Source organism: Peromyscus leucopus, chromosome 1 (assembly GCF_004664715.2).
Source record: "Peromyscus leucopus breed LL Stock chromosome 1, UCI_PerLeu_2.1, whole genome shotgun sequence".
Taxonomy (NCBI): domain Eukaryota; kingdom Metazoa; phylum Chordata; class Mammalia; order Rodentia; family Cricetidae; genus Peromyscus; species Peromyscus leucopus.
In genome coordinates, this window is record NC_051063.1 from 157,302,138 (window position 1) to 157,328,966 (window position 26,829).

Consider the following 26,829-nt stretch of genomic DNA (forward strand, 5'->3'; position numbering starts at 1 on the left):
GCCTAACTGAGCCACACTGTCCTGGGATGATTTTTTTTTTTTTTTTTTGTTTTTCGAGACAGGGTTTCTCTGTGTAGCTTTTTGCGCCTTTCCTGGATCTCGCTCTGTAGACCAGGCTGGCCTCGAACTCACAAAGATCCGCCTGGTTCTGCCTCCCGAGTGCTGGGATTAAAGGCGTGTGCCACCACCGCCCAGCTATGAGATGATTTTTTAAGGCAATATTTGAGAAGTAACAAAAACACCCTCCACTTCGTCATGCAATAGCTAAGGTAACATTCAGTGGCTGTTCCGGTCTTGACAGACATCCAGTACTCCAATCCTCACAGCCACTTCACAGCTTAGTTACAAGGGCTTTGATCTCACTGTGAGGAGGCTCAGCGATGGTAAAACCTCACCTTGGTGGAAGGAAACACGAGGGTATCTGCAGGTCCAATGAGGCTTTTTTAAAAAAGAAGACATGAATTCGGGGAGGCAAGAAGTGGGGGTGGTTCTGGGAGAAGCTGGGAGTGCATACAATCAAGACATTGTATGAAATTCTCAAAGAACTATTTTTAAAAACGGTTTAAAAAGATTTAAGCTTCCATTTTTATTAATTATGTGTGTCTGTGTGTGGGCATGTACATGAGTGCAGGTGCCCTCAGAGGCATCCGATTCCCTCGCTGGCTGGGCAACCAGATGTGGTACTTGTACGATGTATGGAGGTCCTTGTGCTCAGAGAAGCACTAGGGGAACCAGGAATGTTAAACACACAAGGTTGTCCCTTCAAAGGGAGAGATGTACAACCTGTTTTCCACCCAGACGCTTATCTTGAGCCTGTTCATCTTGATCTATCTATAGGACTACTCTCCCTCAGACACTTACGAGCGTGTTTACCCTGAGCCTCCTTCCTTAACTGACAGGCCATCGCCTGTACTGAGTCATGTCCTAAGCCTCACTATCATGCTCATTATCACCAGGAACATTTCCCAATTGTACTGTTGCTGTGGAACAACCCTCTTATACACTATGAATACGCATTATGTTCACTGACTAATAAAAGCTGCCTGGCCAATAGCCAGGCAAAAAGTATAAGTGGGCGATCAAACTAAGGATAAGGGAGAAAGGAGGGTGGAGTCAAAGCCAAGAGGAGACACGGAGAAGCAAGATGAATGTGCCATGCTAATAAAAGCACTGCCACGTGGCAGAGTGTAAAGAAGGAATATGGGTCAATTTAAAATGTAGGAGTTACTTAGTAATATGCCTGAGCTACTGGCCAAGCATTTACAATTAATATAAGCCTCTATGTGGTAATCTGGAAGCTGTTCCTGGGACAGGAAAACTCCACCAACATACCGTGTCCTTTACTATGCCTATTTGGGGTCAGACTCTGGGTTTGAACCAACACTGGCTGAGTTGTGTTGAACTGGATTTCCTTCTTGCCTCCTCTGGAATAACACTCTGCTGGCTGTGGTTTTTGCACACACACACACACACACACACACACACAGTGGGTACTGGCACAGAATTTGGGATTCTCTGGAAGAGCAATATGTATTCACTGCTGGTCCCTGAAGAGAACTGGAGTACTGTGAACCACCACATGGTGCTGGGAACTGACCCAGGCCCTCCCTCCAGAGACTTGCTTCCATGGGATTCTAAATCCCATCAAGCTGACAATCAAGATAAACCATCCTAGTAACTAAGCCAGCTTTGCCCCCCTGAACTTGCCCAACTTTCTCCTGGGCTACTCTGACCTTTAGGGATGCGCCTCTTCCTGTCTTTGGGTGTTCACTCATGTGACTGCTCCCCAGCAAAGCCGATGGTACAGTGGAAGGGAGGTCCTTGGCCACTTGCAGCTGTGACCCACCTGTCACTGTATCCACCCGCACACATCACCCACTTACTAGACACTGGCACACAGCACATTTTTATGTTCCATGTGGCAGAGGCAGAACACAGTGGTCAGGGACTCTTGGATCTAAGTTCCGGCTCTAACTGTAGAACAAGCTGATGACAATCAAGGTCCCTGGAGGCTTCACACCAGGGCCCAGCACAGAACCCAGGGCCTCAAGTGCACTGGATAGGCACACTCTGAGCTACATCATTGCCCTCTTTTTAAGACAGGGTCTCACTAAGTCCCCCAGGCTGGTGAACTCCCTCTGAAGGCCAAGACGGCTTTGTACTCTTAATTCTCCTGCCTCAGCCTCATCAATGCTGGGGCCACAATGAGCCTGTGTGAAGCCAGGAAGGGATACCTCTCTTTCATTCTGCTTCATTCATCTTCCTTCCCCACAAACAGGAAAGAGCAGAGGGAAAATGTGTGGCGTGGCTTTAGAAGGGCTCGGCCAGCTTTCTGAGGTGCCCTTCCCCCAGCTGGGGGTGAGGGTTGTTTTCAAGGCGTTTTCCCATGTAGCCCGAGCTGGCCTCAAACTCTACATTTTAAACAGCTAAGGATGGCCCTGAATTTCTGATCCTCCTGCCTCCACCTCCCACGTCCTGGGATCACAGGGTGTACACAACCAGGCCATTTTGCCCAGCCTTGTGAGTGCCAGGCAAGCACTCTACCAACTGAGCCGCACCCCCTCCAGGAGCTGAACACAGTTCAGTGTCTCGTGAACAGTGGGTCAGAACTTTCAGAAATGGCTACTCACTGCAGGGGAACTAGTGCTCTACCCATCGATCCAACAAATGCACGAAGTCAGAACAGGACAAGCCCCACTTTCAAATGGACTGAGAAAGGGGGCTGAACCAACATCAATGGTGACCCATGAGTGACATGGTGAAGCTGCTACATGATGACCACTTTTGGAGCTGGACGGAGCCCACTGACATTTAATTGTCTCTCACAAGCTTTTAAGCTTTAGTGTGTCAATAAAAAGCACCATTAAACTTTCAGGGCAGTATCCACTTGGAGTGAGAGTTAGAAGCACACTGGATGTGGAGGATGTCTCATCTGTCCCAGAGGCTCATGTGGTTCACCATCCTGTGCAGCAAGCAAACCCACACAATGGTCTGTGTCAAGTGGCCAGTTGATATAGACACAGACACAGACACACACACAGACAGACACACAGACACACACACACACACAGACACACACACACACACACACACACACACACACACACATCAAGAAGTAACATAACTTTAGAGCCTAGCAGTAAAAGTCTTTCTGGCTCTCGACTATAGAACATCCACTCCAGGGGGCCACAGGGAGCCTAAGCCCAGCCACAGGTCGGCTGTCCCCTATTCCCTGTGTCTTCTGTGTGGTCGCTGTGGCTGAACGGCCCCCGCTCTGCATGCACCCAGCACTCTGCCAAGGCCCTGAAGATGACCTGAGATGAGCTACAACACATGAGTGGGTGACTTTATTCATTTCGGCTCTCGACAGATCCTTCTGTGTGGACAGACGCTGCTGCGGCTTCCAGAGGGCCAAGTGCAGAGGGGAGTTTGGGAAAAGTCCAGCAGGTACCTCACCACACAGACAATGCCAAATTGACTGGACTCTTTTTGCAAACGAATGTGGAAGATTTGAATTACGTTCTCACGCCACCAGCTTGGCTTAAATACTTCTCTGACAAAAATAACAATAATAAATTATCTTCGACCCAGAAAATAAGTTGTGTTCAGCAGGGTGACAGGAGGGTCCGTTCGTCGCGTTGCGCCACAGGCTGCACAGGAGAGGACACAGGGCCCGGGGCCTGCCTGAAGTGAGGGAGCATGTGCCCTTGTCCCCTGGGGGGGCAGCCCTGGCTGTACCATCGCAGGGAACAAGCCTCCCTCCTCCTCACGTGCGTCTGGTCTTCTGTTTCTTGGTCTGTCTCTTCATGTCTTCGGGGCCGCTGCCTTCAGAGGCCGCCTGGCCAAGGGCTCTGACTCCCTGAAGGCGACTCGTCAGCTGCAGCAGCAAAGGAATGAGCTGGAAGGAGAGAGAGAGACCGTGAGGCCGGGACGGCCCTGCCCTCACAGGCACCGGCCTCTGCTATGGACACTTCCAGGGCCTGCAGAACGCTGGCAGGGAGATTTGACCCCAGGGGTGTTAGTTACCTCTCTCCAGGGCAACACCTCCCTAGATGGGCTGGGCCTACCGGTTGGAAATGATGCCACTGGAGTTAATGACCCCAGGAGGAGACATGGGACCCCAGGACAGCTGCGGGGCCCCTTCGCCTTCTCTGAGACACTAGGCCCACCACTGTGGTCTGTCTCCTGACCCCTGGCCCTACCTTGTCGTGGTTGTAGCCCGCCAACAGCAGCAGCAGCGTCAGGGGCAGGGCGATGTAGGAGCCTTGGGCAATATCCTGCTCAGGCAGCTTCCTCTGCAACAGAGAACCATGACTCCTTGTGATGACGTCAACCACTGTCACCCAGAGCTTCAACCCTCTCAGCCACCAGTACACCGGCACCAAAGTTACCCATAATCCCTTGATACCAAAAAGACACTAACCAGGGTGTGGGTGTGACTATCCTGACTCAGATCTGGAACCCAGGCACAAGGAGACGCCAGTGACCAAAGACTCCCTCTTCCTATCCCAAATGAACTCACTCTGGCTGAGGATGACCTTGAACCTCTGACCTTCCTGCCTCTACCCCCTGATGCTGAGATATAAGGTGTATACCAACTTGCCTGGTTGCTGTGGGCTGGGTATCCAACGCAGAACTCTGTATGTACCAGCAGGGCTACATCCCAGCCCTGCACAGCCTTGACTGACAAGCACTCAAACGCATGCACGACAGCAGAAACCCGCAGCAGGCTGCATGTCCACACCAGGGGATGAGCTGGGCACACTGTGTGCTGTGGCTAGGAACACTGTCCCCCCAGATTCCTCTGCTGAGACCTGTTCCATCTGAACTAGTGTGACGCACTGACCAAGGGTCTGGGGACACCGCTTTGGGGAGGTGGTTAAGTAATGAGAGAAGAGCCTTCATGAATGGGGTCAGCACCCTCAGAGATCAGGCTGAGAGGAACTAGTTCACCCATCTGTGGTGCGGAACAGCCACAGTGCGCCATTTACGGAGCAGGGGGACTTGGGCACTCATTATCTGCCAGCGGAGTCTCGGATCCCAGCCTCTAGAACTACGAGGACCAGTTGCTGTTTGCCAGTTACCTGGTCTAAAGTGGAAATTTTAGCACCCTGAACAGACTGAGAGACACGGTGCCTCTATACAATGAGGACCATGCAACTAGGAAATCTAGTGATCCCTAGGCATCTCAAAGAAACATAAATTCTTACTTTTCCCAGAAGCAACGTGTAGCAGAATATTATTTTAAGGTGTGTTACTTTTGTTTATGTTGCATTTGTTTAACTCTGTGAAGCTGTGTTACTGTGCCCGTCTAAAACACCTGATGGTCTAATAAAGAACTGAATGGCCAACAGCAAGGCAGGAGAAAGGATGTGCAGGGCTGGCAGGCAAAGAGAATATATAGAGGGAGAAATCGGGGAGGAGAAGAAGTAGCCAGAGAAGGAGGTAGAATCCAGGGGCTAACCACTCAGCAACACAGCCAGGCACAGAGTAAGAGTAAGACATACAGAGTAAGAGAACAGGAAAAGCCCAGAGGCAAAAGGTAGAAGGTGTGGGAGCCCGGTCTCAGGTTCCTCGTGGCTTTACCCAGCAGGTCCGAATAGAGGATGATCAGGACCACGGGCCTGAGTGCAGGTGTCTGAGATGGTCTGCACTTGGCTGTGCTGGGGGAGGAGGTCTTTTGCTCCACCCCTTGGCGTCTCTATAAAAACCCTGGGGCAGAGACAGTCGGGGCCGTTGGAAAAAAGTTCCAGGCCCTCTCGAGGCTATCCTTTATTTTCTATCTGTTTATCTCCGCAAGATTCTCCACTATAAATCCTTCTATCTAATATTTCCTGCTGATTGCACTCAAGAAAACTCTGGGGAACTGTAGGGGTGGTGGGTAAACGCCCCACAGAATGGCGCCATGAACAGGGACTAAAGAAAAAAAGGGGGACTAAAGAAAAAAAGGGGGGACTAAAAAAGAGGGAGGACTAAAGACAAATGAACAGGGACTAACGACAAAGAAATAGGGACTAAAGATAAAGGAAAATAATAGTTTTATTACAGAGTTTTTGGCAAAAGTGTGAGTCAGCCCTGCCAGTGGAAAGGCATGCCGGTGTTATGAAAATATATATATATATATATATATTATTGAGAGGCAGGGGTTTTATCCTCGAGAGAAAAGGAAAGCGGACTGGAAGGATGTCCGATGCTGCAGTGAAATTCGCTTCTGTCAAAATTTTCTATCTTCTATCCCTTTCTCAATTTCTATCTGTGAAAAATAAGTATAAGATATAGGGTAGTAATGTAGTTTAGGAAAAACTTAGAAGTGTAAGATTGTGTAGGAAAAAATAAGTAAGGCAACTAGACAGAAAAACTCTTCAATTATCTAACTTTGGGGGCTATGAACGCAAACTGGGAAAAAAAATCTTTCTTTGGGCTTTACGGGTAGTAAAAAAGCTCTTCTTTGAGCTTATGGGGAAGAAAAAGTTTCCTATGGAAGCTTTTGTCCTGGGGACAGCTGAAATGCTAAGTCCAAGCGGCAGGAGAAAGTGATTTCTCCCTGAGGCAAAATGGGGGTGTAAAAAGTCAAAGTTTAAAGTTGGGAAGTTTTGGGGAAAGTTGGTCTTTCTTTCTTCTGGGAAAAAAAATCTTAAACTATAAAGATTTTCTTGGAAATTTTGGGTGGAAATCTCTCTAAAAAGCCTTAATCTTAAAAGCTCTCTTAAAAACTAAAGCCTTTCAGAACACTCTCTCTGAAGGACAAATTAGAATCACCTGAAGATATTAGTATGGGGACCACCTGTGATTAGCTCTAAGGGAAAACAACAAACTTAAGACAGCAAAACCTCTAAGTTTTCTTTCAAGCTTTAACAATCCTCCCTGCAATGCAGGAGGCAGGAACAAGTTCCTAAAAACCTCTTCTAAGCTCTGTCTCTTCAAGCTAGTAAAAGACAGTGGGTCAGAGTCCCCTGAGGGGAAACGCTTGGGAGAGTGTGGGTGAAGAGCTACAGAGAGCCCAAAAGGGCAGGAAACTTTACCTGAGAAAAGCAAAAAAGCCAAGCTTTTCAGTTACAGCCGAGCTGAGGCATCAAGGGTTTTGTTTCTGAGTGAGCATTTCAGAATGAAAAGGTGCTCCTCACCGTCCTAATGCAAAGATCCCCTGAAGCAATGCAAACTGTTAGCATTGTATCCTCACTTCTGAGCAAAAACCCAGAGGCGACTGGCCAGCGTCTCTGAGTTAGACTGCATTTCGGGGATACTAGGGTTCCTGCAGTTGTAAACTTCCTGGAGCACAGAGCTGAGGCAGGAAGGTGCAGGACCCAGGGGAAGATTGCTAATGAACAAACAAAGCTAAAGCTGGTGGGAACGGCACAGTTGTCCACTTTCCTACAAGTCCCGGGTTGATAGGTCCACAGCTGCAAAAAGAAATTTGAGAAAAAGCTTTCCTTTCAGAGTAAGGACCTTTCTGGGAAAACAGTAAAGCTGAACTGTGTCTGAAGCAGTTGTGCTGCTGAGTCAGAATGCTGTCTGGGGAAAGAGCCCAGCCAGGGCAGAAAAGAACTATCCAGGAGTAAAGCTTTCTTTTCTGTCAGAGAAAGCATCTCTTTGAGAAAGCTTTGTTTCAACTGACTCCCTGAGATGAGGGAGTGTAGCCCTGGGGGTGATTGCCTCTGGCATAAGCTCTGTCCTGAGCACCCAGACAAGCAAATGCAACCCACTGGGGGACTGGGCCAGGTGAAGGCCTGAGGGAAAAACACCTGTCCTAATGGGAATTTAGAAATGGCAAAAACCTCCCTGACCAGGCTCTTCTCCCGCGGGCATCTGTCTGCTCTTTTCTCTTGCAGTGTGTACTGGTCTAATTGTTCAGGCTGTACTAACTACATCCACGCCTGCTGACATTTACAAACAGTCCCTGCACTGCCTGTGAAGCTGCAGCTACTGCTGCTACAGACTGGAGTGTCCTGATGAAGGAATGCCAGACTGGAGTGTTGATGAGGAATGCAGAGGAGGGGGGGGGGGGGGGGGGAGGGGGGGGGGGGGAGTGTTGATGAAGGAATGCCAGACTGGAGTGTCCTGATGAAGGAATGCCAGCCACCGCTCACAGGGAAACAGCGTCCCTCTCCCTGTCACTGACCCGAGCAATTCTGCCCTCCGTGACTAGTTTCCCGTCACAGGCATCAGTGCAGGGGATGGAAGAAAGGTGTCCAGGGAGATCCAAGATGGGGAAATGGCCTATTGGGGAGTCGCGGAGCCCTGATGACGGCTCTGCTCATACCCTCCAGCCATGGATTTTGTTGTTGTTTTTAAACTCCACACTCGTACTCACCGTGGGACTGAAAACCAGAGTGATGTGTTTGTGGTAGCCCACTGCAGTGAAGGACACCTGCGGCAGGACGTAGTCGTACTGGGATCTGGGGAGCGTGGAGTCCAGGAGCACAACGTAGTTCTGTTGGTGTAGGACAGACAGCTCAGGCGAAGCAGGAGACACATGCAACCACGTACAACACTCTACGTTCTGTAAAGAAGCCCAAGTCTCTGCATCTAACCCAACCAAGGTCACTAACTTTCAGGCCATAACAGCCGTGGGCCTCCAGTGCCTCTTCTACGGACTAGACGGATGGGCCTCGGTACTTCTTTACACATATTCTGCCTGGGTAATTACAGTCCTTCAAGGACCGGCTTCAAGAAACACACGAGTTCTTACAGGTGATTCTGGTGGAAAGGGTGTGATGGAGCCGTGGAAGCCGGCAGTGCCGTAAAACGAGCTTGAGGGCTCGGGATGTGACTTGATTGGCTCATAACTGGCAAGTTCTAGAAAAGCAGCATCTCTACGACGGTCGTGGTGGAAACCGAGGCCTGTGCCAAACTCTGGCACCCTGACTGTGACGCGGGGAGACTGCTCTGTTTCACAGGCAGGGAGAGCAGCCGCCAGCCACTAGTGTAGACACAAAGGGGCGCTGTGGAGCAGCCCGCCTGGGGAGTGAGGAGCTACAGTAAGGAGCACCACACCCGAGGCTCACAGAGGACAGCCTCAAGCTAAAACCATGGACAGCAAGCTCTCTGCAAAGCCCCTCAGTGAACCGACAGTAACTGACAACTGAGGTGGAGACAGACGCCCGCTGAAGCTCAAAACATGCCAAATGGTAGAACGGAGACACACTGTAACACACTGTGACTGCCACACAGGATGGGGTGCTGCTCAGCAGCACAGAGCTCGTGTGAGGCCCTCGTACATACTCAGCAACAGGGGAAACCTGAGAGCAAGAGACTAGACACAGGAGAGAAAGAAGAGCCATCAGGAGGCCAAGGAAGCCCTAGAGAAAGATGGGCAGCAGGCCCAAGTGCTAAGAGAGAGGTTTGCCCTGCTTCAACTACGATACTTCCCAACAGCGGGCCGTGAGCAAACACCGGGCAGCACGTAATGAGAGAGCGGATGACAGGGAGCGGACGTACCACAGACTCTTCCCTGAAACGCAGACTACAAAAACGTGCAGAGCAGAGGCAGCTCTGAATTGGCACAACCGTACTTTTTAATACTCGCGCACATGCGTGCACACACATTGAAAAATACTCAGACCAATCACCACCCTGTCACTCCTGATTTCTGGATGCTGGGATTATGTCTGATGGTTTTAAATTCTTTCCAAAATCTCCTGCTAGGAATACGTATTGCTTTTAGAAATAGAAAAACAGTGACTTGAGGATTCGGCCCTGAGAGGCAGACAGCAGTGTTTAGACTGAGTCATAACAGGCCCGGGTGCCCCAGGCCTGGCAATCAATACCTCGCCGTCCCGGAGCAGCGGTGGGAAGTGGAAGAAGAGCGACTGGCCCAGCGACACGGTCTGGATGGGGTTGTCAAGATTCTCACTTCTGTACAGCTTCACCTGCGCGCAGAAAGGAAGGGGCAGTGCTTACGACCCCGAGGGGACATCGTTCACACGGGACAGCCTCTCTCAGGCAGGATGGGAAATGTGGCTGATGTGAGCAATCCCTCCCAACCCAAGACTCCAGTGTGAGCACAGCAGAGATGGCAAGTTCAGGCGGATTTTAAACAGCCATTAGCGCCATCATGGCAGAGGGACAAGAGCAGCTTCCATGTGCTGAGTGTGCAACAAGCACTTTATACACAACGTTGCCGGTCCTGAGGACAAAGGAGCATCCCTCCACAGAGCTCCGGAGAGCTGAAGGACTTATCCTGAGGCGGGGTCAGCCTCCCCCAGCTTATGTCACCATGTCACCTAACCCACTGGGACCTGATCTCCAAGTGTGTGCTGTAGCCTCTGGGTCTGCAGCTGCTTCCAGACAGGCTCCAGTTCTGCACTGATCTGCAGGGACAGTGGCCATCCTCTACCGTGACTGGGGTGCAGGAGGGAGCCACAGTCCTGGCCCACTGCAGAGGCTATGAGGACTCCATCCTTGCCTGCCTCCGGGCCATGCTAAGACCATGTCTGTGTTCTCTGGCTGCATTCAGTATCACAGGTAAATTTTAATTCATTGGCTACATTAAAACTTTAGGTGATTTCAGCTGACTCTGATTTCTAGCTTTTCTAAAAAATTGAAAGTCATTTGAACTCTGAGCCAAAATTTTAGCGTGGCAACAACCAGGTGGCATGAGGCCGTGGTGCCATCCTCACCCTGCACCAGCCCCTCCCCGGCAGGAGTGTGACCATTCAGTTCACACTCACCTCCGGGGCATTCTGACACTATCCATCCACTCACCCCACACCCATGCCATACAGTCCCGACTAAGGTGCTGAGAGGCCCAATCTTTGACTGTGTTCTGAGTGTACCGCCCAGACCAGGGACAAACCATTAACGTCCCAGAGATCAAAGGCCTGTTACAAAAGTTCTCATTTCCCAGGGATCTCGTCAGAGCTGGGAGAAAGGTTCAGGCCACCGTGTCCAGGTTTCTAGTTTTAAAGGAAAGAACCAAGGCACATGGGAGTGCTATGTGTAGCCAAGACAGCAAGATGAGCAGCTCCCAGACTGCCTGACTAGGCATGTTCAGTATCCAGACTAGGAGAATGACCTGTATGAGGCACACTGTCTAAAATTATCCTTCAGTGGGCACTCCGTTGTGTTGAGCCTTCGTGGGGCTTTACTGCCAGATTAAAGACTTGACATTTTGCCACCCCAAACTGGACCCCCCATCACTCAATAATCAGCTCCAAATCCAGGTGTGGCGGCTGTATGGCCAGCCCCTCTAAAGCCAGAGCCAGCTGGGACAGACATGTCTCCCACTGAATCTGAGAGAACAATCTCTGCCTCTGAAGGTGTTGGTCTTACCCACAAAGTGGAAAGATACTCAGAAGAAGTAATCACATTTCCACTCAAGTCGAACTGGTTGATCTGCCGGAAGACTATGATGTTCACGTCATCCACGTCGTTGTTTCCAACCTGAAGAGAGAGGGTGGCACTTAACATCTACAGGAGCTTCTTCCAACCTAGGGAAGGGATGGGTCTGTCCACGGTCACACACAGCAGCAGCCTCTGCCTGGCCCACAGACACAGCAGTACTACACGAGTGTGGTGTTTATTTTCAAAGCTTGTCTGGCTGTTCATGCCAACCCTATGTGGTGTCCTCACCTTTCTTTCAGATCTGCTTTGACTAGTCTACACTGTTGCCCGAGGGCCTGGCCTGAACCACCAGAGCACGGAAAGTCCAACCATGGAGCACTCTGGTGTGAGCAGCAGTTGCCCGGTTGTTTACAATGGCAGATGCCATCACCCCAGTTCCCAGATGAGCAAGTCCCACAGGGTCCACCCCCATGCCAGTGCCTTCGGGCCTCTACAGGCGGCTCTGGGCCCAGAAGCCCTCCAGTCCAGCCAGGGGGCAGAAGAACACTTTAATGGTGTCTGAGCTGCTTCCTGTGAATGACCTGGGTCAAAAGCCCGCAGCTGAGAGGCCCTGCTCTTGTTGTTTTACCAAGTAGTCATGCTGCCAAACTGCCCTCCAAATACCTGCTCATGCCCACAGATCTGTGCCGCTCTCAACCTCGGCCAGAGCAGCGTGTTTCTGTGGTGGACAGTGGCTAAAGCAGAGACTCACAACTGATCACAGTCCTGAGAGCCAGCGACCGTGAGTGCTCCTGCCTAAGGGGCATCTGCCTCAAGTCCCACCGCCACTCGGGACACTGGGAGGAATGGAAGAAGATGGACAGCCGTCAAGTGCTGTCTTCTGGCGTGAGGCGGCCAGTGCCCTGATGAACTGACAGCAGCTGTAACAGCTGCACGCCACACGCCAGTCAAACTGTAGCGCAGACAGGAGGGTGGAGTTACAAAGCCCAAGACCTAGCTCAGGAGCTGTGGGCAGCCGGCGGCTCCTGGGGAAGGAAGAGTCACTTTCCTTTGGGGGCGTGGTCACCGACGGCAGCCCTGCTCCAGGGGATGGCCACACAGCAGGTATGTGTGTGGACAGCACTGACTCAGTGGGCCATTGAAATAAAAAGACAGGATTTGGGAGGGGTACAGAGGAGAATTTGGAGGGAGTTAGAAGGAGGGGATGAGGAGGCAGATATAATTAAAATACATTGTACATATGCACAAAATTCTCAAAAATAAAAATGTTAAAAAGTCTTTTAAAAAGACCCTCTCCTAAGGGTTGTGGAGATGACACTTCTCTAAGTGTCGGGACTGAAGTCTGGATTCCCAGAATCCACGTAAAAGACAGGTGGTGTGGTGGCCAACCTGTAATCCCCAGCACCCAGGAAGGGGACACACGGGATCCCCAGGGCAAGCTGGCTGGCCAAGCTAGCTGAATCCATGAGTTCCAGGTTCTGCAAGAGACGCTACCTCAGTAAACAGAGAGCAATCAAGGGAGATGCCCGACATCACCTGTGGCTTCCCCGCACCTCTTCCTATGTGTACACCCACACACATGCACAAGAAAGAGCCCTACTCATGCGATGCTCTCTGAACTGGGGTTTCCAACCCTACCCCCGAGGAGCACTGGAGGGCCTCTGATCAGGGAAGCCGAGGCCGAGTCACGGCAGGAGCGGTACTTACCTCGATTACCCGATGGTGGGGCAGCGCCCGCTCGATGTGGTCATTGCCTTCTGCCTTCAGCTGCACGTGGTACATGCACCCTGGCTGCGAAGACACCGGTCGTTACTTCTCTACAGAGCCTGTCACACGACCTGAGGGTGGCTTTGCTGCAGGTGGGACATCTTGGGACCACATGGGACATCTCTGCCCCCACTTCCCAGCCCCCTCGCACCCCCACTTCCTGAGGAGGCCCTTCGGACGCCATCACTGCTGCGGTCTCTCCAGTCGTTCACCCACACGTCCTGACTCACAGAGGACTAACCGTGGCCTGTTCCTGATTTCAAGCATTTATCTTTAGTCTCCTAGACTCTTCCTCCTCTGTGCTCACCCCTGACCTGTACACGGGTCCAGTGGTGACTGGAACCACACTGCTGATCCTTACCAGAGACAAGGTCTCAGGCAAGCAGGATTTGAGGCTTTTTTCTTAGAAAAATAAAAATAAAGTAAACGTTCTTATTACTCAATTTTACAGGACCAGAAGATTGGAAAGGCTCTGGTATCAGCTTCCAGCCACCAAGAGCACAGCTCTAGGGTCAAGTTCTGAAGCATGGGTTAAGGCCTCAGGTGTCTGGGGCCCCTGGGAGGAGAAAAACCCAGGGTGGACAGTTGTTTCTAACCCAGCACAGACTGGATAGCAGCGCTCTGCAGCTCTGAGCACCGCTGTGTGCACGGGCTGAGTGAGGGGCCTCAAGCCCACAGCGGCCTCTAGGCCTTTTTCCCTTTACGGTCATGTTTTTCATATGTTGCTTGAATTCTACAAAGAGCACATGAGATCTTACAAAGATAATAAATCTCTTACTTAAAAAAATAAAAACACTATGCCAAAGATGTCCCACAGACCCCCAAACATAACCATTGCTAATGGCTTCTTTCTACAACTTGATGGTAAGAACCTACTACTAAGACACCACCTACCTATGTCTCAGGGCAGGGAGAAATCTAGGTGGTACTCACCTGCAAGCATCACCCCTACTGGCTAGTATGGTGACACTTTATCTGTGTCCCCCAATAAAGTTTACCTGAGGATCAGAGGAAAAAGGCAGCCACTATATTAACATAAAAGTCAGGCAATGGTAGCACACGCCTTTAATCCTGTCACTCGGGAGGCAGGGATCTGTCTGGATCTCTGTTAGTTCAAGGCCACGCTGGGAACAGAGCCAGGCATGGTGGTACATGCCTTTAATCCCAGCACTAACCATAGAGGTCTGGAGGTCTGTACAGACAGACAGGAAGTGACAGAGCTGGGCAGAAGAGGAAGTGATGTAGCTGGGCGGAGAGGAAGTTAGGTAGCAGAACAGAAAGGCAAATAGGCATGGGTAGACAGGAAGTAGGTCGCTTTGGAAGCTGAGGAGTTGGTAAGGTGAAGTAAGGTGAGGTTGGCTGTGGCTTTTCCTATTCCTCTGATCTCTCAGATTTTCACCCTGATATCTGGCCCCAGGTTTTTTTTTTGTTTATTATTTTTTTTTTTTTAATTAACCAGACCATTTAACACTTCGTTCTAGAGGCTGGCATTATTAGGGCTGGAAGGTGCTGTGCGCAATCCCAGAGGAGAAAGGTCATTACCAGTCTCACCTAACTACAAGCCCTGCACTAGGAGTAAGCCGTCACCTTTTACTTTATTTTACTAGTTCTGGATTTAGGGGCTGCTCCACAGCCGGCACCCACATCTGACACAACAGGACACAGTCATGGCCTGGGGAAACCGACTGCTATTATAATGTAAATGAACTCGGCCATCAAATGACTCCTGATGACTCTGCTGTAGTCACAGGTCAGGCTGCACTAACCCACACGCGAAGACGGTAATTAGCATGGAAGCTCACCGCTGCACAACTGCAGTGAGAGACTTCCGAGTCTCGGCGCTAAACGGGATGTCTGTCCACACCCTCCCTCAGTGCCCAGAGTCTCGGCCCTAAACGGGATGTCTGTACACACCCTCCCTCAGGGCCCAGAGGCCTATGGAGAAAAGGAAGACTTAAGAGCCAGAGGTAGTACATGACTTCAGGGAAACAGTTTTCTGGATACAATAGTGTGGGTATGCATATGAACTCAGAGACTATGACAGAATGCTTAAGACCTACTGTGTAAGCCAGACAAAAACCCACCCATAACCAAGAAGCTCTTTGCAATTGGTACTTTTGAGGATGAGGAAAAACCAGGTTTCTCCAATCAAGTGACACTGGGTACATCAACCACACTCCAGGTCATGTCCTGTGCCCAGGAGTAGTCAGCCAACACAAATTGAATCCCATAATTTATTTCAGCTTTTTTGGGAGTCTTTTTGAAGAGAGAAAAGATATAAAATTGGGTGAGTAGGAAGGTAGAGAGGATCAGGGAGGAGTTGGAGGAGGGGGAAAGAATATGATCAAAATATATTGTATAAAACTTTCAAAGGATAAATAAAACATTATTAAAAATAACACACTGTGAAGCCAGGTAAAGGTAAGACCACAATTAGACATGTGTTCAATTAGGCCTAGGAGTTCTAGTCAGACAGTTACTGGCAGCTTGAGGGGAAGAGACTCAAAGAGAGGAGAGATGGTACTATTAAATCTGGGAACAGTGGCCACTGCCCCTGCCAGGGCTAGGCTACAATCCTTCTCAAGCCTTGGCTAGCTGTCCCAGGGGTGTGCCTACAGCCTCTGGCAGCTGTGTGTGCTGGCCACCTATATCAACCTGACACAAGCTAGTCATTCAGGAAGAGAAAAATCCTTCATAAGATTAGCCAGCAGGCCATTCTGCAGAGCAGTTTCTTAGTGACTGATGGGGAGGGCCCAGTCCAAAGTGGGTAGTGCCATCCCTGGGCTGGTGGTCCTGGACGCTGGAAGAAAGCAGGCTGAGCAAGCCAGAGGGAAGTGTTGTGGGATATATTCAATCACACTGTGAACCCCAAATTTGCATTAATTAAATAAAATCAACCTTGGTTCAGGGGGTAGAGTCAGGAACTAGTTGACTGGAATTAGCCAAAGAGTCCAGAGGAGCCAGAAATTTGGATAGAGAGCCGCACAGGACAGAGTAGGGTGGGGCTTGGAGTTTCGATTTTTTCTTTTTGGGTTGGCATGAGTGGAGAGACATGTCTCTTGCTGGGTCTCTGTCCAAAAAGGAAGGTCAGCTGGTTGCCTCTCGGCTTCTCTGATCTAGCAGGTTTCACCCCCACATCTGACTTCAGAGTCTTTGTTGGTAAATAGAATGATAGAGACTTGGCTTAAACCTATATCTCATGACAGCAGCAGAGCCAGGGCCATGGGACTGGAAGTCCTCCAAGCCATGAGTCTGACTGGCTGGCAGGGCGCTGACTGTGGACCACGGGGCCGCAGATGGTAGCTGAAAGACCAGTACATTGAGGTACAGAAAAGCGTGAGGGAAGCAAGGCAGTAAGCAGCACTCCTCCATGGCCTCTGATCGGCTCCTGCCCTGTTTGAATTCTTGCCCTGACTCCCTTTGATGATGAACAGTAATGTGAAAATATAAGCAAAACAAACGCTTTCCTCTTCAGCTTGATTTTGGTGATGAAACAACCCTGACTGCGAGAGCGGCCATGTCTAAAGGCGCAGCTTTCTTCCAGAGACGCCTCCACAGGCACTCTGGCCGTCGAGGTGACATGGACAAATGCAGCCAGGCGCTCACCACCTAAGTGAGCTGAAATCCGTCACCTCAGAAGGCATCTCCGGCCTGCCCCGCTCTGGAGAAGACCCACACCTGCTGTGAGGTCTTCCCTGTGGAAGCACACTCTGCCTCCATGAGCAAGTCACTGAAGGATACCAATGAACTAACACGGGGGAGACAGCTGTGGTGGGCATCAGTGGAGGCGGCAGCGATGGCAGGAATTACCACCACGGAGAAGGGGGTCATTTAATTAAATCAAATGTGTTAACTGGGAACTGAGAGCAAACCAGGCCAGCAGGACCCGGGGGAAGAAAGGTGATACACAGTTCTCACTCTAAAACCCGGGAAGGAAGAAAGCGGAGCATGCCGGGGCGGGGGCAGCCAAGAACAAGAAGCAAGCGCCGCTCAGTGCAGGGAGGGCCACCTGAGGCAGGCTCTGCTCAGTCCGGCACATTACCATTTACTGACGGGCAGCCACGTCAGTAAATTGTCGGGGCCAATATTCTCACCCCACTGTATAGATGACAGAGCGGACACAGAGCACAGAGTCCTTGTCAGGGACTCTGCAAACACCACACAAGCAGATGAACGTGTAAACAACTTAAACTCCAGGATAAAGGCACCACAGTCTCAAAGCCAAGAGTTGTGGCTCAGTGGTCCCAGGAATAAGTGGCTCCTTGGTGCCATACAGTAAAGCCATGTTTTTATTTTTCCTTAACTAGTTAATGTTTAAAAATCAGGAATTGGGACTGTGTAGAGATGGTAGTTAAGGAATTTTTTTCAACAAAATATGATGAGAAGGCTTCTCTTTTAAAAGTTCTAACCACTTGGCAACACTGTTCATACTCGTAGTCAGCATAACCTGGAGCTGAGCAACAAGCCCAGGCCTTTACCTGTGCCATGCCCTCCAGTCCTGACCACTCCGTCTGCCAGCACCTTAGCCAATCACTCCCAGTGCCCCTCGGCTTCATAGCCCTGGCATACACCACAAGCACTCAGCACCGAGCAAAGCTACACCAATCCCCCTTTAGAGGCCCTATTTTCCCACAGACCAAACCAGCCATGTTGGCCTAACACACAGTGGCAGCTACAACCGGGGATTCTAGAGTCCCACCCCCATCCTGTGGCCCCACTGTCCCACAGAGACACCACTGACAGCGAGAGGAAAAACCCCAACAAAACACATGGCCTCCCTCACCAGCAGTCCACGTAACCGGAACTTTCCGTCCTCATCCGTCACGGTGTCTTCTCCGTAGATGCTACAGTCCTTCTGCCCGACGGCTTCCACCGCGACACCCTGCTCAGGGTCTCCGTTTAAAGAGGACACTGTGCCGTAGCAGCTGGTGCGACAAGAGAAGAAGAGGCACGTGGCACCCTCAGTCCTCGGAAGCAAAGAGACTGTTTACCAAGGGTGACAGGGCAGAACCGCTCTGTGGGGACACGTCCACAGCCAGGCGCTGCAGCGGGACCTGGCCAGCAGCAGGACATGCTGTAAGCCATTGCTCCTGTCCATCTGGAAGTCCACTCCAGGAGGCTGACACAGGGGCTAAACTGTCTTCATCCTTGCTAATCTTCAATTTAAATATGAAGCATTCAATGATGTAAATAACTCATGAGGATTTTCATACCACATAATTGGTTGAAATGGTCCATTTTGTACACCTAATCTTTCTGATTATCCTTCATCCCAAATGCTTTTGTAAACCCATGTTAACGTGTGTGTGTGTGTGTGTGTACATGTATACAGTCTGTACCTATCCTGTCCATCTATACATAGTGAATATCCATCCACTCAACTCATGTAGTTAGGATTTGCATACATCGCCTCTGAGAGTACTGAGAAGAAATGGAAACTCTGGGTGTCTCCTGGCAGGGAGCTGGGGATCAAGGAGGCAAGAATAGAAATGTCATTTATTTATTTACTTGTTTATTTGGAGGGATTTTTTGTTGTCGTTGTTGGGTTCCATTTGATTCGGGATGTTTTGAGGCAAAGTCTCTATGTAGCCCTGGTTGTCCTGGAACTCCAAACTGGCTGGCCTCAAAACTTGGGGATTTACCTGCCTATGTCTCAGATTCAAGGAGTGTACCATCATGCCCAGCCAAGAAAGGTAATTTCCATTGTCTACCCTTTTCCAACATTTGCAAGTTCTACTTGAGTTATATTTCCTCCTCTTTAAAAATGTAATCATAGAAGCTGAGCAGTGGTGGCGCACGCCTTTAATCCCAGCACTCTGGAGGCAGAGACAGGCGGATCTCTGTGAGTTCAAGGCCAGCCTGTCTACAGAGTGAGATCCAGGACAGTCAGGACTACACAGAGAAACCCTGTCTCGAGAAAAAAAAAAAAAAAATGTAATCATAGTTAAAACATTTTTTTTAAACATGCATTTTTGTAGTAAGGCACTAGGCTTCCACAGACTAGTTTTCAAAAAGCATGCTGGTGAGCTGGAGAGATGGCTCAGAGGTTAAGAGCACTGGCTGTTCTTCCAAAGGTCCTGAGTTCAATTCCCAGCAACCACATAGTGGCTCATAACCATCTGTAATGAGATCTGGTGCCCTCTTCTGGCCTGCAGGCATACATGCAGGGAGAACACTGTATACATAATAAATAAATAAATCTTAAAAAAAAATGCTGGTGATTGGACAGCAGGCGACACACTGGGAGGAGGACGGGAAGTGGGGGACACTGGAGGAGGGCGGGAAGTGGGGGGCTCTGGGAGGAGGACGGGAAGTGGGGGACACTGGAGGAGGGCGGGAAGTGGGGGGCTCTGGGAGGAGGGCGGGAAGTGGGGACACTGGGAGGAGGGCGGGAAGTGGGGGACACTGGGAGGAGGGCGGGAAGTGGGGGGACTGGGAGGAGGGCGGGAAGTGGGGGGGGCACTGGGAGGAGGGCAGGAAGTGGGGACACTGGGAGGAGGGCGGGAAGTGGGGGCACTGGGAGGAGGGCAGGAAGTGGGGGGACACTGGGAGGAGGGCGGGAAGTGGGGGGCACTGGGAGGAGGGCAGGAAGTGGGGGGCACTGGGAGGAGGGCAGGAAGTGGGGGACACGTGGAGGAGGCACAGCAGTCCCCTATGCATTGCGCGGAAGAAGAGTCCCCTCCTGGTCTCTACCTGATCTCAAATCCTCCCCAGATTCAGTCGATGTGAAGCGTGGGGGCCCTTCCAGATCTGAGCCCAGGGAGGCCCGCCTACGGCCTGGGGAGGGCACGCACCTGTAGGCAGTTCGGAAGCCAGTGATGGTGATCCTCAGGTTCTGCCCCTCCTGAACTTCTATCATCTGCGAGGACGGCTCAAAGCGGAACTCCTTCATCATGGGTTTGAAGTAGTACTGGCCCGGGCTCTGCCAAGAGACAGGCACAATCACCATGGCCCCACACTGCGGGTGGCTCAAGTCACAACGGGGCACAATCAGTGCTGGCATTCTGGCCCGCCCCTGGGGACTCGCCCTGCGTCCTGACGTAAGGTCTCCTTTGGAGAAAGACCCCTCCCTTCTTCCTCCCCCCTTCCTCCCTTTCTTGCCATGAGGTGTGCACGCCTCTGCTTTCCCTTTCTCTCCCTTTCTGTTTTCCGCCCTCCCTCTCCTCCTTCCTCTGTCTATTATAATAAACTTTCTGATCGCTTTCTTGCAGCTTTACAGTTTGCTACAACATGTGAGTCAGAAATAAAGAGGCCAGTTTCGACCTGCTCAGCACACACTGGTTCTACCTTAAGATTTATAAATTTATTTTATTAGATATGATTAAAAATCTGTTAGAATTTAAAAAATTAAAACTATTAACACTGGAAAATAAGACAATGCTTATTTAATAAGATATTAAAGCTGCACCTCAATGCTTTTATACACAAGAATATAACTTGCTCTGGCAACCAAACTTTATAATCTAAGAGTCACCCAGATGATAATGGTTTGATTATGGTTATGCCATATTTTCTTCCTTTTAAAATAAAAGAGAATACTTTATTTTTGATATTGCATGAAGACATCTGAGAGATTTAAATGCTTCAGATTACTTTCCCATTCTATGATATTGTTATATTAAGATTTCAAAAGTCCAGATTTTATCATTAATAGAATTCTGATACTACTTGGGTGACAAGCTCAGGATTTTAAATTTTTCTTGGTTGTCTTCTAAATATAAACTTCTCATTAGGCCAAAGACAGTCTGTCCAACTTGGACCTGGCTTTTTCTAAACAAAAAATATACATACCTTTAACCCAAACCTGTAATCTTGCTAAGACTTAAAGGTATGAGCCTAGATATTCCTTGTCTGCTTTTCTACAATTTGGATTTCAATACTGATTGGTAATACTAATATATCTATGTCCTTTTATTTTATTTAATATATTTTATGTCCTTTTCTAAAATAAGAATTCATATAAGTCTCGGAGGATCAAAAGAAGCCATTGGATCCAGTTCACAGAGGTCAAAAAGACTCCACATAAGTCCAACAGTACAGCCTGAGTTTCCAAACTCCCCACCTTCCCACTTACTAAGGCTGTGGGCCTAAAGGTTCCAAATAAGTTCACAATTTTAAATGTCTCTAGTCTGTCTGCTTCAGCAGGCTTCCACTTGGCTGGCAGACACATCCAAGCGCCAATTACTGACTGCAATCTGCCCCAGAGGACCACAAGCTCTAGACTTGCTGAAAGCTGATATGATGGGGACCAGTCCAGTCAAACATAACTGTTCCCTGTCTCTACAGCCAGGTCAGATGGCCACATACTTCTGATAGCAGTCCACTGCCTGGGTTTGACTAGGCTCTTGGCCTCCTTAGGCTCTGATCGTCTGTGCCCTATTTCAGCTTGAAGCAGTTATAGAAGAGAGTATATTGTCCTCCCACCCCCCAAAAACAGGCTAAAAGGCTATATCAAAGAAAAACTCCCTGGTATAGGGGACAAAATGTCTACCTATAATGCCCATTGATATCCTAAAAAACTGGGCCCAGAGTTGTCAATTAATAGATTTATTAACTAAAATGGTTCTGCAATAAGATAAGACACTTGATCTTCTTTATGCAGAACCAAAAAGGTATTATATGACCTTAAGAAATTATTATTTCTATATAAATCATTCAGGATTATAATGTGGCTGTACTCAAAGATCAAAACTACTGGGCCTTAAAAAATAACAGTACCAGAATATATGTCTAGCCTCCTTGTCTTTGCTACCATTGGTAAGCTGTAACTGATTAGGAAAACTACATCCAGATTTAACTTACATATGCTCTCGGAGTTGATTTACATATACCTAACAGATTTTGTTCCCCAAGTTTTCAAACACCTTTGGAGATCTGAGAATATGGCATTTAAAATAAAAGCTTTTAATGATAGAGAGACATGTCAGCTCCTGGCAGCATCCTGTATCTTCTCCAAGATAGATGGCCACAGAAGAACTTCCACCTGGAAGTTCTTCTTATGGCAAGGCTGGCCACACAGTGAAAAGCTGAGAGCCCGTCCAGACTGTAAATAAGTGGAACAATGGAGGACTGGTTTGGCCCATGCTACAAAGTCAAGGTGGATCAGTCTCCCCAAATTCCTACTCCACAAAAAATAATCTGTCAGATCTTCTGGGCTTAGCAGCTGAACAGGTGCTGCTTTTGGGGCTTCTGTCCCCCAACAACTACAGAGAGAAGATTTGGGATTGCTGCCTAGGTAGCTGGAAAGCTGTCTCACTTCTTCTAAAATTTATCCTTCTAGATCTGATGATGCTTGATGACTAGGGTACCAGTTTAACAGTCCCAATCCCAAGGCTACAAGCTCCTTGACAGCTCATTAGGAAGTTTCCTGTTAAAAATACAGACAGGTGTGCCTCATTCACAGACTTCACGGTACAGGATAGACTGGTTTCAGACATAACTGGAGGTTCAAAGTTTTAATATTGATAAATGCAGTTTTGATAAACTGATACAGCATTGACTACAAACAGTTCTTAAGAGTCCTTAAATTTCTATGAATTTTTAATCCTTTTGCCATGACACCAGGATGTAAATCTGTCCCAGCTGTCTGACAGATACCTGCAGGCTCCTGGGAAAAGTTCTGCTACAGTCTCCAGAGCCCATTTTGACCCCACCCATTATCCAGCATAATTTGCAGTTTCACTCTTGCCTGGGCCAAGGCCAATCCACAGAGGGTCCACCAGATACACCGGCCCCTGCACCAGCTCTGAGGATACCAACCACCAACAGAGGACGCCAACTGGGATGGATGCACCCCCACCTCCAGAGAAACAACAGATATGATGGTTCATGTGCTCTTAAAAAACACATCATCTAGGCCGGGCGGTGGTGGCACACGCCTTTAATCCCAGCACTCGGGAGGCAGAGGCAGGTGGATCTTTGTGAGTTTGAGGCCAGCCTGGGCTACCAAGTGAGCTCCAGGAAAGGCGCAAAGCTACACAGAGAAACCCTGTCTCGAAAAACAACAAAAAAAAAAAACACATCATCCCTCAATTCACTGTGGGTACCACCTCTCCAGGCTCAAACATGCACCTACCCAGGAACCAGAACATGGTTTTCCAAGATGTCCCAATAGAGGGACATCTTGTGTCTTACACACTCACCCTTGCCTCCTCTGTATGAGGGCACTTCTCTGTTCCATTCTTTCTGGCAGTTACCACTCTTCCCATGGCTGGGCCCACTCATGAGGCCAATGATAACAATCTGCTTTTTCTCCTAGCAACCTGCCTTCTCAGCTCCCCCAAAGAACAGATGCCTGAGGTCTCCACACCTGAGGTCTTCACGATTGACAGCCAACTGAATGCTTCATCACTCACATCTCCCACTATGCGTGACCTGACTCCCAACGTCCCCCTCCCACTTCACTCCTTGTCAGCAGAAGCAGTCTCAAGAATTCAGCACCCTTATTCCCTCACTTGCTACACAGAACTCGCCTTTTTACAATAATCAAAACAGAGGAATGTTGGCATTCTGGCCCACCCCTTGGGGACCCGCCCCGAGAGTCCTGACGTAAGGCCTCCTTTGGGGAAAGACCCTTCCTCCCTTTCTTGCCATGAGGTGTGAACGTCTCTGCTTTCCCTCTTTCTCTCCCCCTTTCCCTCTCTCTCTCTACTATAATAAACTTCTGTGGATGCTGTGCCTGGGGTATGAATAACTTTCCACCGTGCTATGCTGACTGCCACCATGTCTGCATGGCATGTCTCCCTCACCCACTGGGGCATCTTGGCCTCCCACATGCCCTATCATTACAATCAGGACAGAGCGTCAGAGCCTCCAGACACACAGAAATGGCCACCCTATTCCTGCAATGTGGACAGGGAGTTGCTGTTACCACCTTTAGCACCTCAGCGAAGCAGAAGTCACACCTGAACTACAAGAATCAGAACCGACAGGAAGAGCCAGCAATGACTCAGCACACAAGCAGCAGGGGAGCAGCGGCGGACGTGCAAAGCCTGTGACCGTCTAGGTGCCCTGCAGCAGGTTCAGGCTAGCCCACTTCACTCCAGGAGCGAAGCCAACGCGTGTGCAACTCCACTGGCCTTGGACCCCACCTCCAATGAAAACTTGGTACTTCACCCCTTTACACATGGAGTGGACTCTCGAAGTAGAAACACAGGCAAGCAAGGCACTGTCCCACAAGAACAGAAAGCCAAGGGCTGTCTAGGGAGGAGCTGCTGTGGTCAGACAACTGATTACCGGCTGGTGGCGGTGCATGTGTAAGACAACATGGATCAGCAGCACTGAGTCCTAAGTAAGCCGGGCTGGAGCAGGTGCACCTCTGGAGCCTAAGCCACCCACATCGCAGTCTGTTCTTACACTGTCCAGCACACACCTGTGCTGTGTCCCACGCCTCTGCTGTGTCACACGCCTCTGCTGTGTCCCACGGGGGCGTTGTAGAACACAGCCTTACCAGGTTGGAGAACGTCAGAATGCCGTTGTCTTGGGTCAGGAGGTTGGAACGAAACACACCACCACTGAGGGATAAGAGGACCCCAGGGAGGGGCTGGTCATCTTCAGCCTTTATCTAGGGAGGAAGTAACAACAGAACAAAGTCAAACTTAATAACCACAAAGGCAGCGCTTCCCAAGGGAGCAGGGAGTGGTTAAGGACAGGGGACTCTTCTCTTCCTCCCACAAGTCGTGGTAAGATGCTGTGGAAGCTTCCAGAACTCTTTCTATGGCCCATATTCACAATGCTGGTATATCTATCGAGGGGCTGGGGGTATGCTGGGCTGGGGGGGGGGCAGAAATGGCAGGCTGTGCATGGAGCTTTGCAACTTGCTCTCAATGGCTCACCCAGTTCTGACAGCCCCACCTTGCAGCTGTTTAACTGATCAGAACACTCTGGAGCAGAGGGGGCCAGCTGCACGCTTCTGAGGCACAAAAGGGGAAACAACCAAAATGTCCCCAACATGTACACCTTTTCCCGAGCAATCAACCACCAGGAGCTGCTGTTACGGTCTGGTGCCAATGTCACCACAGGCTCACGTTTGAACACTTGCTCCCCAACGGCAGGTGATGTTTTAGGAGGATGTGCAAACTTGGGGGGTGGGCCATGACAGAGGATGGGACTGGCTACCTGTAAGCATTCTGTCCTTAATTACGTCATCAGCCTGCGACGGCGTCCCAGCCTAAAAAGTGGGTGGGCCCTCTGTGTGTCCTCTTTCCTTTCCACTCCTTCCTTCTGTCTACCCCGCCCCCTGCCTCCCTCCTCCCAGTAAAGCTTTAAAAAGCTTTTATTCTTTTTATAAAGATGTGATTCTTCCTATCAGCACTCTCCTCCGCTGGCACAGCGGCCAGCCCGAGCAGCATGCTGGTTAACCAACACTGGTGCCGTGACTCGGATACACCACCAAACACGGAGGACCTGCTGTGACCGACCGCTGCCTCCTCTTCCCCCATTCAGCGAGACCTCGAGACCGCGAGCACGCATCCCTCGCCACCTCCACTGTACCCCCACACAGCTACCGCTGACGTCACCACAGTGAGTCTGCCATTCTCGCGGCTGTAGTCTGAGCTATATTCTTTGCGACAGACACCCCGGGGGGTTGTCCTTGGGCTGTACTGACAACGGCAGGCACATTTTCACTCCTGACAGGGGAAATGGTGTCAATGGTGGACCAACTGCAGTACAGTCGCAGCCTTCACATCCCTTGACGAAGAGGACTCGTGACTTGAGCTGATGCATAGATCTTTCTTCACTCTTGGGGACGCCCGAGATTGTAGTCTGATCCCAGTTTGTTATTTTAATTTTTTATTTTTCTCTAGGCTATAGCCAGAGAAAAATAGACAAAGGGGTGGACAAAGGGGTGGATACTTTTGCCACCTACACTGGCGGATACCTTTAGCTGTTACAGTTTTTTACTGGACAGAACAGCGTCGCGGGAACTTCTGCCAGCAAACGGGCAAATAAAAAGTTACTTTATCTCCAAGCTTTCTACTAAAGTTCTAAACCCTTCTTCCCCACTTCTGCGTCTGCCACGTGCAACCTTTTCTGTCTGACTTCCGCCGGCAGTGGGCAGGCTCAAATGGGCAGGCTTGGATGGTTTCTACGACGAGCCCTGACTCACCTTAACTCCACCCACTCATTCTCAAACTGCCTTGAGAAGCACAGATGGTCTGGAAGCGGCTAACTTATAGCCTCAGACAAGTCTCCCAAAAGGATCGGTTTATAGTCTGCCTACTGGCAGATCTTCCAAAAGCTGTCCTTAAGCCATCAATCATCAGGAAAAAAAAAATTCAGGACATGGAGTAAGATCCGTCTCTTGTTCCCCAGACCTCCCCGACTAAAACTTAAGCATGTGGAGAGCAAGGCTCCTGACCCCACAAGCAAGAGAGTCATCTGTGGCATTTAAGGTGTGCCAGGGAAGAGATAAAAGCCCGAAAACAAAATTGCCAAGTGCTGGCACTCACTGACTCCCTAAAGCTGTTGGGTCCCTGTTTTAAGTGAGGAAAAAGGCCACGGGCTAGCGAATGCCCTGCCAGGCCATCAACAGCCTTTTTAAAAGTGCCGCCTAGAAAGACAACCAGTCAGCTGACTGCCCCCAGGCGCCAAGACGCATGGGTACATCAAGCTAAGACCTCCAGCAGACCTAGGCTTGGCTACAGACATGACAGGGAACCCAGAACGCAACAGGGAAGCGATCCCTTTCTTTCCTTCAGGACACCAGAGTCACTGACTCAGTTCTGGGAGTTTTGGGATGTCACCTCTCCTTTATTGTCAGGTATGGAGAACAGCCTT

The 26,829-nt window shown here is 49.9% G+C and overlaps 1 protein-coding gene across 1 annotated transcript in view; it reads right to left on the reverse strand.

Annotated features, from left to right (window-relative positions):
* Positions 1–3,320: 3,320 nt before the first annotated feature.
* LOC114700538 (nodal modulator 1) overlaps positions 3,321–26,829 on the reverse strand; it is a 63,905-nt gene continuing 40,396 nt past the window's right edge. The window contains exons 23-31 of the mRNA XM_028880201.2: positions 24,500–24,613; positions 19,845–19,972; positions 17,834–17,975; positions 12,991–13,074; positions 11,272–11,382; positions 9,768–9,869; positions 8,312–8,431; positions 4,203–4,295; positions 3,321–3,898 (exon numbers count right to left, since the gene is read on the reverse strand). Of these exons, the coding sequence (XP_028736034.1) occupies positions 3,767–3,898; positions 4,203–4,295; positions 8,312–8,431; positions 9,768–9,869; positions 11,272–11,382; positions 12,991–13,074; positions 17,834–17,975; positions 19,845–19,972; positions 24,500–24,613 (1,026 nt within the window). The 3' untranslated portion in view covers positions 3,321–3,766. The remainder of the gene's footprint in view (positions 3,899–4,202; positions 4,296–8,311; positions 8,432–9,767; positions 9,870–11,271; positions 11,383–12,990; positions 13,075–17,833; positions 17,976–19,844; positions 19,973–24,499; positions 24,614–26,829) is intronic.